General features: G+C 39.1%; 1 protein-coding gene across 6 annotated transcripts in view; it reads right to left on the reverse strand.

The window, feature by feature from the left end:
• Positions 1 to 18,961, reverse strand: part of rasgef1ba (RasGEF domain family, member 1Ba) — a 96,098-nt gene that overhangs the window by 62,151 nt on the left and 14,986 nt on the right. For 4 of the 6 annotated variants that reach the window (XM_073065232.1, XM_073065231.1, XM_073065230.1 and 1 more), the window contains 3 exons: positions 14,739 to 14,921; positions 8,158 to 8,280; positions 7,207 to 7,344 (listed from right to left, as the gene is read on the reverse strand). In XM_073065232.1, the coding sequence (XP_072921333.1) occupies positions 7,207 to 7,344; positions 8,158 to 8,280; positions 14,739 to 14,915 (438 nt within the window). In that variant the 5' untranslated portion in view covers positions 14,916 to 14,921. The remainder of the gene's footprint in view (positions 1 to 7,206; positions 7,345 to 8,157; positions 8,281 to 14,738; positions 14,922 to 18,961) is intronic. The other 2 variants (XM_073065234.1, XM_073065235.1) reach the window with 2 other exon arrangements.

The following is an 18,961-nucleotide window of genomic DNA, read 5'->3' on the forward strand; positions in this document are numbered from 1 at the left end:
TGAGAAGCAAACTGTCAGCACAAGTGGTGGATCTGATTTTGATCTCAGCATTTAAGTTGGGATAGGCACATGGGTGGTAGGGCTATGGTCCGGGTGCAGGTCAATGGAAATAGACAGCTTAAATGGACTGGATAGGCTGAAAGGCCTATTTCAGTGCTGCAGCGTTCTACAACTCTACAGTGGAGTAAAGGGAATTACAGAGGCATTAGAGAGGAGTCGGCCAACAGGATACATCAGACATGATGGCAAAACAGCAATGGCTGGAGTTTCTGAGGGCAATTCAGAAGAAGCAGGATAGATACATCCTAAAGATGAAATGTTCTAAAGAGAAGATGATGCAACCATGGCTGACAAGGGAAGTTAAAGGCAGCATCAAAAGAGGAGAGAGGGCATAAACAGTACTATAACACAAATTAGTGGGCAGTTAAAAAATTGGAAAGCTTTCCAAAACCAACAGATGGCAACTAAAAAGCCATAAGGAAAGAAATGATGAAATATTGAGGTTAGCTAGCCAATAATATAAAAGAGGATACCAAATTTTTTCAGATATATAGAGTAAGAGAAAGGTGAGAGTGGAAATTGAAGCGCTGGAAATTGGCACTGGGGAGGAAGTTATGGAGCACAAAGAAATGACAGACATATTTATTTTGAGCCAGTCTTCACTGTAGAGAACACTAGCAGAATGTTGAAAATTGTGTCATGGGACAGAAGTGAGAGTACTTGCTGTAACTAGGGAGGAGACAATTGGGAAGCTGAAAGGTTCAAAGGTTGATAAGTCTGGACTAGATGAACTACACCCCAAGGTTCTGAAAGAGGCAGCTGAAGAGATTGTGGAGGCATTCGTAATGATCTTTCAGGAATCACTGGATTCTGGAATGGTCCCAGAGGACTGAAAAACTGCAAAGTCACTCCACGCCTTAAGAATGGGGGGAGGCAGTTGAAGTTAGCCTGACCTCTGTGGTTGAGAAGATGCTGCAGCCTGTTATTAAGGATGAGGCTTTGGGGTACTTGGAGAAAATAGGCTAAAGTCAGCATGGTTTTGCAAAAGGTAAACCTTGTCTGAGAAATCTGTTGGAATTCTTTAAAGAAAGAAGAGGCGGGATAGACAAAGGAGAAAGAGTGAATGTTGTTTACTTGCATGTTCAGAAGGCCTTTGACAAGATGCCACACATCAGGCTACTGAACAAGATAAAAGCCCATGGTATTGCAGGAAAGGTGCTAGCACAGATAGAAGATTGGCTGATTGGCAGGAGGCAAAGACACCGAATAAAGGGTTTTTTCTCATTGGCTGCCAGTGACTAATGATAGTCCAAAGGGTTCTGTGTTGGTTCCACTTCTTTTCATGTGATATGTCAGCGATTTGCATTATGGAATTGACAGCTTTGTGGCCAAGTTTTCAGATAGGTGGGTGGGCAGGTAGTGCTGAGGAAGGAGGGATTCTAGAAAACAGTTTGGGAGAACGGGTAAAAAAGTGGAAGATGGAAAATATTGTAGGGATGTGTATGGTCATGTACTTTGGTAGAAGGAATAAAGGCATAAAATATTTTCTAAACAGGGAGAAAATTCAAAAAAACAGAGGTGGAAAGGGACTTGGGAGTCCTTGAATGGAATTCCCTAAAGGCTAACTTGCAGGTTAAGTTGGTGGTCAGGAAGGCAAATGTAATGTTAGTGTTCGTTTCAAGAGGAATAGAATATAGGGACAAGGATGTAATGCTGAGGCTTTATAAGGCATTAGACAGGCCACACATGGAGTATTGTGAGCAGTTTTGGTCCCCTTATCTAAGAAAATATGTGCTGGCATTGGAGAGGGTCCGGAGGATGTTTGCAAGAATGATTCTGGGAATGAAAGGGTTAATATATAAGGAGAATTTGATAACTCTGGGCCTGTACACACTGGAACTTAGAAGAATGAGGAAGGATCTCATTGAAAAATACTGAATACTGAAAGGCCTAGATAGAGTGGATGTGGAGAGGATGATTCTCATAGTGGGGGAGTCTAGGACCAGAGGGCACTGCCTCAGAACAGAAGGACCATCCATACAGAACAGAGAATAGAAGGAATTTATTTAGCCAGAGGGTAGAAAATCTGTGGAATTTATTGCCACAGATGGCTGAGGATGGCAAGTCACTGAGTGTATTTGTAGTGGGGGTTGATGGGTTCTTGATTAGTAGGTGTCAAAGGTTACAGGGAGAAGGCAGGAAAATGGGGTTGACAAGGATAATAAAGCAACCATGATGGAGTGGTAGAGCAGATACAATGGGTTGAAAGGCCTAATTCTGCTCCTACCTCTGTGCATTTCTACAATTCTGTGCATTTTTTTCAGGTCCCTCCACAGCCTCCTCCACTACAAGAAAAGTATATCTTCATTCCAATTCTTAGCAGTGGTTAATAATTACATTTGTTTCTTCTAGAGATTTGAACAGTTCTTCTAATGTGAGCAATATTGATGTGAATACTCCTTGTTCCCTTAGAAATAAATTCACCATTAACAGTTAACTATGACCATTTTATTTATTGGTTTTAAGTGTGCATTTTAAAGCCTTAGCTGAGTAAGAATGTATGGAAGATGAAAAAGGTGAGGCTAACCAGTTCAGATGAAATAAAACTACATTTCAGCTACCTCAGGGTGGATTTTATGAACATTTGGGTAAAGAAATATTCCATATTCAAAACAAATGGAATAATATTTGGTTCAATGGAGTTACTTTAATTACTTTGAAGGATTCTGTGCATACAATAATATAAAGTAATTTGTGCTTTAAAAATGTAGTACCATTATTCATCATGTGCAGCTTTCTCCAAAGTATTAAGGTTCTGCTTTTTATTTATACAATGTATAATCAATAAGTGACATAAGTTTCTTGTGACTTCACTTTTGATCCAATTTCCATCTCAATCTGGATTACACATTTAACAGAGAGTCTGAGATGATCAAATCCCACTGTTCGACTGGCATTGCCCAATTCCTTTGCTGGAACATTTCACTGATTAAGGAATCTTGACATTAACCCAATTCTATCAGTAACATGGAGCAGCTCTCTGGATTGGATTCAAAATCAGGATAATCTAATTGGCAGTTAGCCTTACAATTAAATGATGTCAACCCTGTGATCATCCATCCATTTATTTGGTACAACTCTGTGATAAGAGTTTATCAAAATTCAGACCTGATACTCAGTAGGCAGTGTATTGCTTATGGTTATTCAGAATGACATAAGGAGTAATATATTATGAGACTAAGCCAGATTCCTTTCGTTTTGATAAATATCTAGTGACCCCTGCTGGAATGGGACAGTGTCTTTGTAAAGGAACTGGTCCCACCAACCAATTGTCCAGACTCACAAGTCGTTTGGATTTCAAGTCTTGCTCCGTTGCACCATAACCCAACAAGAACCGATGCTATAAGTGTCATGGGTGACAGGTGGGGAGAGTTGGCGAAGATGTGCCATTAAAATGCTGCTCCAATGTTGGAATACTCTTGAAGCAGTACACCACTGCTGAATGCTTAACCATGATGATCTCATGGCATTTGTATGAACTATTAGAGAAATAGTGAACTCATAGCATGTCAAGTGCATAAAATTAAAACAAATTACATGAAGAAAAGTAGAAGCATAATTTGCATTGTTGAAGAAATCCTTCAAAGAATGCCTAATTTAACTTAATTTAATCTGAATTTGATGTTGAGGTATTCACAAAGTGAAGACCAGAAAAAAAATTAAATCTATTCAAATTTTGCCCCTCTCGTGGCAGCAGAATTTTTTTTAAAAACTGGACTAAACAATCAGGAGAATTTTCAGCTACTGCAGGAAGACTTAACACGTTCATAACAGATGAGAGTAGGTGCATGTGATATACAATGGGAAGCCAATCTAATTTCATCCATTCTACATCCCTGCATAATTGAGAGTTTCAGTCACTAAATGGCTTTTTTTAAGAAGGACAAAAAACTGAACAATAATGATATGACATACCAACGTTACTGTTGAACCCAGGGATCATCCATTACAACCTCTTTCATTCTGTATCGCAACTTACATCAGTTTTCAGTTTACACTTTCACTTCATTTACTGGCTACACTTTCACTGGTGTCAGCAATTTGAAAATAAGGAGGAAAATAGGTGAGAAGAGTATTTTCAATAAAACAATTGATGCATGAAACTTCAGTTGATGCCAAGGTCACTGAAGAACAGCCAGTTTTCTTTTGAACATCTTTAATAGTCTGATTTCTGAACACATCGGTTTGGTTATACAGTTTAGGAATTTGTGCTCCAAGAAACTTTATGCATCGAAAATGAATACATTGTAAATTTTATATCCAACAAAATTAATAAAATTCTATGAAACACAGCCTCAAATTATTTAATCCATTTACTTTAGACAGAATAGTTATTGGAAATTATGATGGAAAAATCTGTTCTAATTCTGATCCTGCCTTTTGTTCATTTTGAACTGGACAATTGAGGCATTATGTGAGCAGTCAACCCAGCCTGAGGTCTCTTCTCTGTGTGTCTGCTTTTCATCAGCCCATGTCGTGCCAGAGAAATCAGCAGACAGAGAATTACGGACAATAGTTGTAAACTTCAGGGCAGGATGGGGGTCAAAGAAAATGCTCATGAAACTATTCCATCGTTTCAGGGCTCCACTTTCATTAGTTTCTGTTTGAACTCGACAACATTTCTTGGCTGCCAAAAAGTCAACAGGCAGGTTGCAATACAGCACAAATTATAGCAAAATTCATATTGCAGGAACATGCCTAAGAACAGCCAATTGCTCCAGGTAAGGCAGAAGATTTAAAGATTCATTTTTTGAAGTTTCACCACTTGCTTCTTCCCTGCCCAAGCAATTAACCTAGAATCTGTGCCTATAAATCAGCCAAAATTATAATGACAACAACTCAATGGAATCAGCTGGTGTCATGTCCAAAAGCCAAGTGCAGGCAGAAGCCCTATCCCATCAAGTTGTAAAATAATGGTGATTTTAATCACCAGAATATGTCATTATTTATTATAATGATCCAATTTAGTGTATTAATAATTAGAATCCATTTTTAGAGTCATGGGATCCTACACAGCAGGCCTTTTTAGCACAACATGTCTACAATAACATCAAGTAGCCATTTATACTAATCTCACTTCGCAGTACTTGTTCCACAGCCCTCTATGCCCTACTGATTCAAGTGCTCATCTAGATACTCGTTAAATGTTATGCAAGTACCTGCCTCTGACACCATCTCAGGCAGTGCATTCTAGATTACAACTACGCTCTGGGTGAAAACACTTCTTTATCTCAGTTCCCCTCTAACCTCTTACTCTTTACCTTACAGCATTTTGTTGTAGGGGTCCTTGAGAGAGGGATTTAAACATATTTAAAAATCTGACCTTGCTCACAAATGACTAACCAACTTCAACCCTGAAAGATACAACATTGTTCTGTTTAAGATAGGTGGGATCCTGTAATTTTAAGTGGCCACAGTCAGGGTTAAAGAATTAGATTGTTGTTTATTTTTGTTCTTCCAGGCACAGAGGAGGATCCAAAAAGATCTGATAAAAATATTCAAGTCTACAGTGGGTTTGGACAAAGTTGATGGAGAGACATGATTGTATAGTGCCACAAAAACAACCTCTCACCCAACATCATTAAAACTAAAGAGCTGCTTGTTGATTTCAGGAAGCGGCATTAGGGCAAACATGTGCCAGTTTACATTGGGAGATCAGCAGTGGAGAGAGTCAGCACCTTTAATTTTCTGGGCATTGACATTGGATGATCTATCCTATAGATACATCACAAGGAAAGGGTATCAGAATTGTTACTTCTAGAGTTTATGGAGGTTCGGTTTGTCACTGAACACTCGAACAAACATCTACCGATGTACTGTTGAAAGCATTCTGACTGATTGCATCATTGCCTGGTACAGCAATTCAAATGTGCAGAATCATTAAAAGCTGCAGACATGGCATCAAAGGTTACGGGGAACTGGGGTTGAGGAGGAGATAGAAAAAATGATCAGCCATGATTGAATGGCAGGGCAGATTCAATGGGCCAGATGGCCTCATTCTGCTCCTATGTCCTACAGTCTTAATATATCATGGACACGTCTCTTCCACCACTTGTAATATATACAGTTGGTGCTGCCTCAAGAAGGCAATATGTGTCGTCAAAGAACCCTGCCAGCTGGGCCAAGCCATCTTCTCACGGCTACCATCAGGCAGGAGGTACAGAAACCAGAAGGCTCACACTACCAGGTTCAAGAACAGCTATTTCCCTTTAATCATTGAACCAACTGGCAAAACCCTAATCATTAAGTAACACTATGACCAGTTTGACCATTTTGCACTTTTTTAATATTGTAATTGTATTCTTTCTTTTGAGAATGGCATTGGTTTTTCATGTGCTTGCTGCTTATATGATGCTCTGCTCCTGTGATGGTGCTGACAGTAAGCTTTTCTTTGCATACATATATTTGTAATTAGACATTAACTTTGTAATAATAATTTCCATCACAAATTATATGAAGTGGAATCATATCCTCAATTCTGAGTGATTTTATAGTTTTCCAATCATAATGCCATAATCCTCACCTCAACACCTCCAACCTACAACTCTGAGCCAATGGACTGCACCTATGCCGTCAACATATCAAGTTGGAAGCACAAAAGTTACATCTGAAATCTGCATTGTAGAAATTATATCAACACATATTTTTCCCAAAATGGTGACTCTCAGAATTTTGAATAATAAAAAATGGAATTGTTCTCTATGTTATACATTAATGTTTATACAAATTAACGCCACATATTAAAATTGCAAATGGAGCTAATTACATTTGTGAACAAATTACAGAATCTGTAATAGATTGTGTACAATTGTGGCACTTAAGGAGCCTTTAGAGAAGCCAATGAATATGCAGGGATTGGAGGGATATGCATTGCTTACAGGCAAAAGAGATTTTGTTTAATTTGACTCTGTGTTCTGCACAGACTTTGTGGGCCAAATGGCCTGTTTCTGTGCTGTTCCATTCTATGTTCTGTATCGGACAAGAGATAAAATACTGTATCCAAGTTGGATTCAATTCCCATTTCAAGTCTCTTTTTAATTCCTTGGATGAGTTTTCTTTTACCCCTCTCTAGAAGTATTATTCAATCAATATTAATTAATTTTAAGTAGATAAGCTTAAGAGAGTTGCTGTTTTAAAATAACTGACCTCATCCATTGTCGCAATCTTGTGGGTCATATCATTTAAATTTCTCATCATCCGCTCATCTCGAAAATCATAGGGAAATGTTTCAGTCCAATCAGACAACAGCTGTACTACTTTAGCTGCAAATTTCCCAATTTTGGCCTGCAATTAGTCAGAAAATTGCATTAGTTATCAAATACTACAGTAGTAATAGATCTGAAGTAAAATATATAACATCTACTTAGCCTAAAGTACAACATGTGAGGCCATGTGAATGTAGACATCTGAGCAGTCCTTCTTCCAATTAAGATTCACAAGAGAAAACAGTTTGTGTTAATAATGCAACATCTGTCACAAACAGGACTTCCCAGTGGCCAAACATTTTAATTCTGATTCCCACTGCTGTTCCAATGCGTCAGTCCATGCATTCGCCTTGTGCCACAATGAGGCCACCCTCAGCGCGGAGCAGCAACACATTATATTCCATTTGGGTAGCCTCCAACCTGATGACACGAATATCTATTTCTCCTTCTGGTGAACAAATTCTCCTCCCCTCCCCCCACCTTTTCCCTACCCTGACCTTTTACCTCTTCTCACCTGCCTATTACTTCCCCCGGGACCCCTCCTCCTTCCCTTTCTTCTATGGTCCCCTCTCCTTTCCTATCAGATTCCTTCGTCTCCAGCCCTCCTCCTGTCCCACACACCTGAGTCCACCTATCACCTTCTTGCTATCCTCCTTCCCCTCCCCCAACCATTTTATTCAGGCGCCTTCCCCCTTCCTGAAGAAGGGTTTCGGCCCGAAACATCGACTATCTATTCATTTCCATAGATGCTGCCTGACCTGCTGAGTTCTTCCAGCATTTCGTGTGTGTTGCTTTACATAACTCAAGGCTGCAGTTGCTCTAATTATGAACGCCTCAAAAATTGTTCCTTTGTTGATATCTGCAAAGTCGTTTGGCTCAAGAACAAACTTACCTTATCTAAAATGGTCTCGTTCAATCTCTGTTGTTCAATGCATATAAGGCAAACCTTTGCTAGAAGCTCATAAGGCCGAATGAAAATTCGGGAGCTTAGCAGAAAGGTAAATATGTAGGTCCTCTGTAAAAGAAAAACAAGACCTCACAAAAATTGTCACCTAAATTACTTTTAAATATTTGCACCTATAACTGGTCTCTTTTAGAAACTCTGATTCACAGAGCTTGCTGCTCTAAATATTCTTTCACAAAAATAATATGAATAAAAAATTCTGATAAAAAAAACAGAAGAACTAAATGCTCAATTTTTAAAGGAATTTTGTTTATTTTCATTCCTTCCCATCTCCTTCTTTGGTCTTTTTACAATATTCACCTGAAATGATGGGCATGTCTACTCCCACATACCAAGCCTCTTTCCGTATTTCCATTGAATTTTATTGGGAAGCATTTTACTATTAATCTGTCCCATTCAACAGTGTTATGATGTGTAACTCCAGAAAGTAGTGAAAGGAAAAACAAAAGAGCCAGGATGAATTTGTCTACTCGGTTTCTTATTAGTAAGGCACACGTATATGACGTGGTGACGTAATAACACCTGCCATTCACGTACTTATTACATAAACCCATAATGTATTATGAAAACAAACAAGGAATGATTAATCAAACAATGTATTTACTGTATTATTCAAATATTGCTGAAATATTAAAAATATTACACTTTATGCTGCTTAGCTATAAATTCCAACTACGTTTGTAATATAGAATCAAAAGAACTCAAATATTTAATGTTTTCCTCTTTACTCATTATATATATGTATGGGAAATTTGCAAGCTTCTGATTCAATGTTCTGCTGATGATGCTCACAGTGAATTATTTAGACTCTGGACCAACCTTACTGCCAAAATGTTCGTAGCTGGGTGGTACGGTACAGATGTAATATGCCTTATTCCATTTATTTTCAGGAATGACTGAAACTGTTCTGCAACAGACTGTGGTCTATGGTCACTAAGTGCTGTGGAACTTCAGTCCTTGAGAAGAGGCGGCTCAACCCATCAGCAGGGTGCAGGGCTGAAGAGGAGGCTATTGGGAAGGCCACATTGTAGCGACATTCGCTACGACTAAAAGATTTGTGTCTGGCAAAATCCACATGAACCCTCTACCAGAGCAATGCAAGCCATTCCCAGGGAAGGAGAGGCTCTGCTCTCGGTATGTTCTGGACATGTTGGCAACCCAAACAGTGCATGGTTTCACACAAAGAGTTTCACTTTGACCACACATAGCTGACTGGCATGTAGTGTAGCTCCTCCAACACTAACTCTCAGCTTGGACATCACAACAACTCTCAATCCCCACATAAGGCAACCCCTATCAGGGGCAAGTTCACACCGGTGCTGGTAAAAACGGGGGAACAAGGAATTCTGCTGGACATTCCAGACATTTTGGGTGGCTATGCAGACCTGAGACAGCATGGGTTTTTTTTGGATTTCCCTCTAGGTCATTTTTGCCCTAATGGAGATACTTTTGATTTGCTTTAGGAAGAATGCATCAAGAGAAGTGTCCTCTGTTTTAACTTCTTCAGGTATTTCCTTTCTGAAGAACAGATGGGACAATCCAACAGTATTTCCGTGATCAGCTGTCCTCTTTAATGTTTATTTATTTATTAAGATACAGAATGCCCTTTGTGAGCATTCGAGGCCCACCACCCAGCAACCCCAGTGTAATCCTAACCCCAGTCTAATCAGGGGACAATTTACAAAGACAAGTTAACCTCCTGACCGGTATGCCCTTGGACTGTGGGAGGAAACCCATGGGGTCAGAGAGAAGATACAAACTCTATAGAGGCAGCAGCGGAAATTGAAACCGGGTGACCTGTACTGTAAACCATTGTGCTAGCCACTATGCTACTGTGTCTGCCCCTCCGCAGGTTTCTCTTTCGATCCTGCATGGAGCCCATCTCTGCATTTGTGCTGCTGCTGCTAGTGGAACACCAGTCTGTGGACCAGAAGTAGACACTAGTGGTTGATGATCAGTGGTGAGGGTAAACATTCTCCCATTCTAGTCCTGGTTGAAAAGTTTTACACCCCAAACCAGACTCATGGCCTCTCTGTCAATCTGTGCAATATTTTTCTCTGTAGCAGTAATGGATGTGATTTAAAGGTTATGGGGCAGTCACTTCCATCACTCATAACATGTGACATGACTGCATCACAGGTATGCTTCACTAGATAATGTGGATTATCATGTGTGAGTAATGTCTGGTATTGCCATTTTCTCTGCCCTTTGCAAAGTCACCTGACACCACTCTGTCCATTTCCATTTCTTCCCGAACTGTGGTAATGAGTTCAATGGGTGGAGCACAGTGTCCAGGTTTAGTAGGAGCCTGTTCCAGTAATCGACAAATCCTAAAGAACTGTGACACATCCTCTGGCTTTAGGGCATCCACCAATGCTTGAATTTTCTCAACGCACTGTGTAATTCTTGTGCATCAATGGTGTGACCACAATAAGTAATGCTTCATTTAAAGAATTTACATTTGTTATGTCATGTTCTGAACCCATAATCTTCTAATCTTTTTAATACTCTCTTGTGATTTTGGAGATGTTGCTTGTCATCCTCACCGGTAATGATGATGTCATCCAGATAACACTGAGGGCCTGGGCAGCCTTACAGCACCTGATTCATAGCTTTCTGCCAGGGTGCAGGTGCAGATGCTACTCCAAAAACACGCCTATTATTGCAATAAAGTACTTTGAGAGAGATGATGGTGGAAAACACTTCGATCTCCATCCGTAGGTAGGCCTCAGCTAAGTCCACTTTTCTGAAGTATTTTCCTCCAGAAAAGTATGGAAAGATATTCTCTGTCTCCTGGGCAGAGGGCATTGATCTACTTTCTGTACTGTGTTGACCGTCTCCACAGATCCCGACAGACCCATGTTTCTTGGCTACAGGGACCACTGGCATTGCCCATGGGCTCCACAACCTTAGAATGAATTCTGTCAGCCTGCATGCGATCTAGCTCATAGGCTACTTTATCACGGATAGTATAAGGAACCAGATGAACTTTGTAAAACTTGGTTGTGCCATTTTCATTTAACACTATTTTACTCTTAATATGTTTTGTTTTACAAAGTCATCCCTGAACACTGCTGTGGCATCATTTTGAACTGTTCCTAATTCACTCTCAGTTGACTCTATGGCAGGGGATGTGACAGGTGGATGCAACTCCAATCAAGTTGTAGTTGTCTCAGTCAATCACATCCCCACAAAGGTGACCCTCCTATTTTTATCACATACATGTCCAATGTGACCTGTTGATTGTTTTATTTCACTGTTATGAATGCTATTTCCAGACTTTTTTTTCAGTATAAGTTCTTAGTTGGGTATCTGCAGTTCAGTATCTTTGAAATGCCATTCAAACTCATCTTGTGGAATGACTGAAGCAACTGAGCCAGTGTCCAATTCCATTTTAATTAATTTGTCATTCACCTCTGGTATAAGCCATATTACTTGTCCATTGTTAGTTTTCACATTGTAAATCTCAAGGTTACTCAGTTCTATGTCCCTCTCATCATCATCAGATTTTTCATCAACAACATGTAGATTAGTGTCCTTTTTGAAGGTGCGACTTGATTTTTTATCTTTTCTCTTCCCTGTGCAGTCCATCTATTTCTTTCTACCCAACATGCTCTTTGCATGTATCCTAATTTGTTCCATTTTTGTAAGTTACACCTTTAAACCTGTATTGGCCTGGTGTATGAGAGCTCCTGCCGTAACAGTAACACAATATGTTGGCCAGGTATTTTTGTTCACGCTCACTTTTGTTCCTGCCTTTGTGGCTCTAGCTGCTGTTTCCATTGATACAGCAATTTCAACTGATGTTTTAAATATGAGTTGTGCTTCAGTTAGGAGCTGTTTTTGAATGCTTTCTTGCAAGGTTCCACAAATGAAGTGACCTCACAGTGTATCATTAAATCCATCACTGAACTGACAATGCTCAGACAATTCTTTCAATTCAGCCATGAAAGCTGACATGGACTTCCCTTCCTTTTGATTTCCCTTATGAAACCTGAAGTGTTCTATAATCAACAATGGTTTGGGTTCTAATTGTTCCTCTATTACTTTCAAGCTATCAGCATACCTCATTCTGGCTGGTTTGGCTGGAACAGTCAAACTTCTAAACAAACTGTAAGACTTCCCACCTATTGCACTCAGTAACACTGGCACTCGCGTTTCTTTGGCCATTTCATTTACTTCAAAATACTGCTCAATTCATTCAGTGTACATCATCCAGTTATCTATTGTGCAATCAAACACATCGACCTTTCCGATATAGCCAGCTTTTTATATATTATTGTTATCACCAAGCACTCACTGTTTATGAACCCATGAATTTTGTCTGTTTACTGCTTTTTTTTCCAAATGTAATGTCTATCTCTCTCCTAAAAAAACACGCTGCACTTCAGCAGATAGGTAGTCGTCTCAGATTCATTTTAAAACCATTTCATCATCATTGTTATGTTTTGTAACTGCAGAATCTGATCAAAACAAAAACACAGGAACCAGGATGAACTTGTCTACATGGTTTCTTTCCAGTGAGGCAGCACACACGACATGGTTGCACATTGACGTATGCCACTCATGTACTTTTTACATAAAACTCAATGGATCATGTAAACGTGAAAAATGCTTAATCAAGCAATATATTTACAGTATTATTCAAATATTACTGAAATATTAAATAGATTGCAAACAATCGGCTTGGTAACTCTTTGTTTGTAGAATTTCCAATGTAAGCTTAGCGTTCTGCATTCTGTGGAGTTTTGAAGCAGCAAACTTTTGTTTTAGTGAAGTTGGTGTCTCCATTTGTCATTTTGTCCATGTACTGCCTTCTTTAACCTCTGCAAATAATGGCATTAATATATTTCCACAGTGTTGGCAGTGTCATCCAAGATACTAGCCCAGTGATGAAGAGATGATGGCGGTAAATTTCCACAAGCTAGGAAAGTGCATCTTCAAACTGAATTTTAAGGAGGCTGTATTTTCATGTGACTGCTACGTTTGGTCCTTTTTATTTGGCAGTACTCTCAGGGTTGGGAGGTGCTATTACAGTGACCTTGGTGAGAAGCAGACATGCACATGGGGAGGAGGGAGTGAATCTCCACAGACAACACCCTGGGGTAAACGAGATGACAATCAAAAAATTGCCTTGGTCCTGGAAGACAGTGAGCTTACTGAGTGCATTTTGGGCTTAGTCATTAAAGTAACTGCACTGTAATCCATCCTCCTCCTGAATTGTAGGTAGCAAAATGCCTTCAAGGGGCCCAGAAAAGTAACTTATATCTTGCTTTTGTTGTTACAGAATTTATGCTGTGTTAGCATCGTCTCTGGTCAATTGTAACTTCCACAAAAACCCATATCATCCACCCAGAACTGTGACTCATTTGAAGACTGCAATGCACTCACTGAATGTTAAGAGGAATTGGCTTGAGTGTCTACAGTAAGAGACAGCGTGAGCCTTCACAAATTTGTGCTACATCTTTTACCTCTGTATCGTTGCATTTTCTCCAGAATCTCCTATTTAATGTTAACATAAACCACAAAACTAATAAAACTTGGAGAGCAGTAAATCAAACTAAGAACAAACATTAGAAATGATAATGCTGTTACATATAATATTCCCCATAACTCTTCAGTATTTTTCTGACCTTTCATTCTATACGTCCTAAGGTTGTCATTCATCATATAAAATTGTGCAATTTCAGAAATAATGAATTGTTAACAAATGCAGATAAAAAGTACCATAACAACAGCTGAATACTAATCTAACTTAGAAATGTGCATGTGTAATTTTGGCATTAATCATCAGTGCTTAATATTGTAATAAAACAAGCTTGCTAACTCTCAGTGTTCATTCTGTGCTGGTGAAGTTTGAACGAATGCAGTTTTCCCCTTGCTCTCAGCAGCTTCCCTCTGATATTTTAATCACCTTCCCATCCACACAATCCTGTTAATTTTTTCTTTCTCACCAAAACTCCCAGCAGCCAAAACAGGTAAAAAGCATACTGACTAGACTGCTCTGAAAGCAAAACAACTACTTGTTTCTATATGAAGTTTCTGATCAGATGCCAGAGAAACACCAAGCCAACAGGTAGAAAATTTCAATACCTGCCTGAAGAAAAACTCAATTTCCCAGCACAATACATCTTGCTTTTGTTTTATTAAAAATAAAAAGTGTGATGTGGCATGAGTAAGGAATGTCATTCTTGCTTATCTATCTTAATTTTACACTGACATATGTAGAAGTGTTACGTGCCAAGGCCTGTCTTTTAAATCAGCAAACAGAACCCTCCTTTATGAATTGCCAGGTTTTTTTAATGCTCTCAGAGAGATCAGAATACTAATGGTTAGTTAGCACCTGCACATCCTCTACTCTGATCAGTGCCAGAGGCCACACTCTTTCCATGTCATTGAGTCCCGTTGAAGGCTTAGCGAAATGAATTGTTCTGTGATTTACAGTAACATGCTGTCTTCATGCAAAAAATCTGTTGTGAGGCAAATGCAGACAATTAAATTATACATACGTCAGGATAGTAGTCTACCGTTGGCACAAGGTGCTGGATGAGTGCCTCCAGAGACCCTGACACAAGATTGTTGTCTTGGTAGAACAACCCTCCACAATTATCTTCTCGGGATGAGTACAGATGTCGGCTGTAACCACTGCTGTTAAACATGGCAGCAAATGTTGGTGTTTGTGGCATGGTTTCCTGTAATTTAAGAAGAAAGTGTCTGAAGCTGATCCATATATCAGTTCAACAAGATGGTAAATTGTTTATAAGTGAAACTATAGTCCAGCTAAAACCATTCTGAAGCCTGGTCAACATTTTCAGATCATTAGCATCACCTCACCTTTCCAATCAGGATTTATTTTTCCATTGGTCCACTACCACATGAGAACTGGAAGGAGACGGCCTCATCCCGGACATGTCTAGCTGGTTACTACCACTTTCTGTTCTAGCAACAAAGTCCACGGGCCTGGAAACTTAAGAATGAGGGGAAGCTCCTTAACTCCTCAAGCCTGCTCCAATATTTACTAAATCTATGCCTGATCAGTATCTTAACTCCACCCCCTGCCATGGCTTTATAACCATAGAACAACAAATTTCAAATTATTACATAAAACTACAACTTACTACAACTAGAATTCTAGACTTCTGTAACTTCCTGTGTCCAAATTTTTCTTCCCAATCCACTGCATCTGATTTTAGCATCCACAGCGTGAGGTGAAAGTGATACCAAAACCAATCCAAGGATAAGTATTGCCTTGCAACATCTTTAACTTCCTCCGTCTAATCATCACTCCCTTTCAGTATTGTTGCAGAATCTGTTGCTAACTACCAGATTCTGTGTGCTAGGCTTGGTCATGAATGGTTCTTCCAACAACATCCTTCCTGTCTCCCTATTTGCTGCATCTCTGACTCACCCAGTGTCTAGGGCTGGGCAACGATAGGTTCGATGTTGGCAACAAAAGACTTGATAATAACATTGCTCTGCATGCTCATTGTGAACCCTCAACTGGGTCAGTTACTGGGGGATAAAATATAAAGCAGAAGATCCACTTTGTGGCCACAGAACCATCAGAAGGACAATGACAATGACAACTGCCCTTCTTGGGGGTGAAATTGTTTTGAAGCAGTTGAAATTTCCCAAATGCACTGAAATTTATTCAATTCTAACAAATATTGTGCCAGTATTACAAACACGTAGGTGGAGTGAAATCCATCTAAATTCCCTCACATTGCTTTGCTAATTCCCTTGCTCAACATCCCATCAATTATACACTACATCCCTATACTTATCAATGAATCATGTTCTTCTTTAAATAAAGCTCTGTGACCTCTACTGTAGCTAATTATAAATAAGTAAATTTACTTGGGACTTAGACAGTGCTAAAAGCACTTGGCAAGTCAGGTAACATCTGTGGAAAGAGAAATATTTATTTATTTAGACATACAGCACAGTAGCTGGTCGTACTGGCCCAATGAGCCTGTGCTGTCCAATCAAACCCATGTGACCAATTAATCTACTAATCCATAAGTCTTAACATTTCAGGTCCAGGACTATGTTATAACTAAGGGAGAGAAAAAATAGTTGGTGTGCAGTGTCATTTTTTACAGTTTCCAATTGCCTGATCCCAACTGGTTTATTTTCACCAGAGACAGACATCTTCATCAAGAGAGTCTTAAATCCGTCACTTCTCCCTTAATGAAGGCCCAACCAGTTCCCCAAGGCCAGCACACGATATTCTCTGTTACTGTTTACTTACAAGCATTTTGGCCATGTAGTGTAACACTCCAATGTCAGGCTAGTAAATTCATGATCTTCTGAGAGTTGACTTGCAGCACGAAGTACAGTATATTTAAATAAAATTAATTTTATTGAACACCACACATCACATAATGCATTGGCTTTAACACAAAAATCAAAAAAACAAAATTTTGGAAATACTTAGCAGGTCAAGTAAAATCTGTGGCAAGAAGAAGCTATTGGTTGTTATTGGGTTGCTGCGGACATGTTTATAATACACAATGTACAATTGAAAAAGTTTTAACTGTGTGGTGAACTACATATACCTGTCTGAACACGCCCCCCCCCTCCACCACTGACTGCTCCTGTGGCTCCTCCCACTGACAGTGGCTCCTCCCACAGACCCCAGTATAAAGGTGATTGAGGACTGAGCCCTGCCCTCAGTCTCCAGGAAGTAGCATGGTGGTCAATTACTGCTTGTTCTTTCTTCCAGTCAATAAAAGCCAATATCTTGTCTCCCGTCTCAGAGAGTTATTGATGGTGCATCAAACTGAATGCTGGGAACCTTTTTTTGGTACTTTTAGTGACATCTTGTTAAATTATTTGTAAATAAAATAATAAGCAAGTCAAATGAGCTATTAATTGAAAATCGTCTTAATTACTCTTTTCTATCCTCTTAATTTTATAAACATGGTTTTAGTTTAAATGTATCATTATAATTTCATACTTAACAGTCACAACAATGGATGTCACACAGTATCCAGGTAAAATCCCCAGCTCCACAAGTTTTTGATTTCTTCTATATTAGGAAGAAGCAGAGAAGAAAAAGCTAAATATTTCTTCATAAAGAGAAAGGAAAAAGAGGAGAATTTCCAGATTTAGCCCTCCAAGGAGAGCAGTTCATACAAAACCTGTGAAGATGTAAAACACTGTAGACAAATCGAATCCTGGAAAATAAATCAAGTTATTCAGGACGCAAGTTGTGTCACAAGTTTACAGTGGTAAAGATCAAGCTTGAGACCATTATTGGAAAGTCCTGCTTCCAGCAAGAGAGGATTAATACTTGAAATTTACTGGAGTTAGTCAGTGATTAGGAGCCAATTAAATATTGTAATTATAAAAATTTCACATTGTTCTACATAGATGTACGAATAAGAACTTTCTTGGAAAAGGCTTATTTTGATCGAGAGAGACTAAACGACCATGGCAAAGTCCTGGTTGAACCTCCGCCACCCAAAACTGTCATCATCAAAATTGTGCTTGCCAATCAGAAATATTTAAAAAATGTAAGTGTTAATATGTTGAGAAATATGCAAATATAGAGTTATCACATCAGGCTAATAAAAACAACAAGGGAATTATCTCCTCCTTGGCACAGGATTTGAGAGGTGAGTCCCCAGCGTCAAGCAGAAGGTGTGAGCTGCATAAGTAGACCATGTGTGGAGCAAATTTGACAGCTTTGGCATCCCCAATCTGTCAGAGAATCCAGGACTTCTATATTTGACAACGTACTGCCTCCAGGAATTACTGCCACTTACATGACAAAACATTGGCAGTTTTATTCTGAACCACCAGCATTAAAGTTCAAAAGTACAAAAAAGTCAGTGAGACCCAGCTAATAATTTGTTCTCTTTAAGTGAAGCTATTTCACTATCATAAAAGTTAAACTAACTGGATTTTAAATTACAGGTGGAGCTTGGCATCTTTATTTTTAAAAAATGGGATCTAGATTCCCCTTTGGGACTCGTCTATGCTGAACACATGCCTGAAATACACTTTCTATAAGTCTCCGCAAATTCATCCATCAACACAAACAGGATAGGGCATAATGATATAGGGCCCAGTATCTAACTAAATCCTTCTTCAATCAATAATAATATTCATCTTGCTATCTCTTTTCTCTTTTCTGATATTTTCCTCAAACATCAAGCTGAAGAAATTATTAAATACCCCTGTTATTTTGATCATCATCTTGATAATAGTCCTCTGTGCTCTTAACCCACTCTTAGGATTGACTTCAACACACCTGATGTCATCTTACATAATTTCATTTTTTTCCTTTGCTTCTATTTTCTTGTCTTACTTTCTCACATTCATCTTCAACTATGTTCATTATCACGATATTCACATTTCTTATAAGGACTTCCCAGAACTCCGTCCAATCAAACATGCCATGCAGGTTTATCCTCTTTTGATTTAGATACTGTACCATGTTGTGATCACTACTCCCAAGATAACTGCAATCAGCTCATTTCATTCCAACAAAATGCATCCCTTCCTTTGTGTTTGAGAAAGGAGCTCTGAGAAATATCTTGGCAACTCCATTTCATTTTCAGTCATTCATTGATTTGAGTATTCAATTTACTCATTTTCTTGATCTGGTCATTGATACAGTCATAGAGTCAGAAAAGTACAGCACAGAAACAGGCCCTTCAGCCCATCTAGACTGACCTGAACCATTTAAGATGCCTAATCCCAATGACCTGCACTGGGACCATAG

This window comes from Hemitrygon akajei, chromosome 13 (assembly GCF_048418815.1).
Source record: "Hemitrygon akajei chromosome 13, sHemAka1.3, whole genome shotgun sequence".
NCBI classification, from domain to species: Eukaryota; Metazoa; Chordata; class Chondrichthyes; order Myliobatiformes; family Dasyatidae; genus Hemitrygon; species Hemitrygon akajei.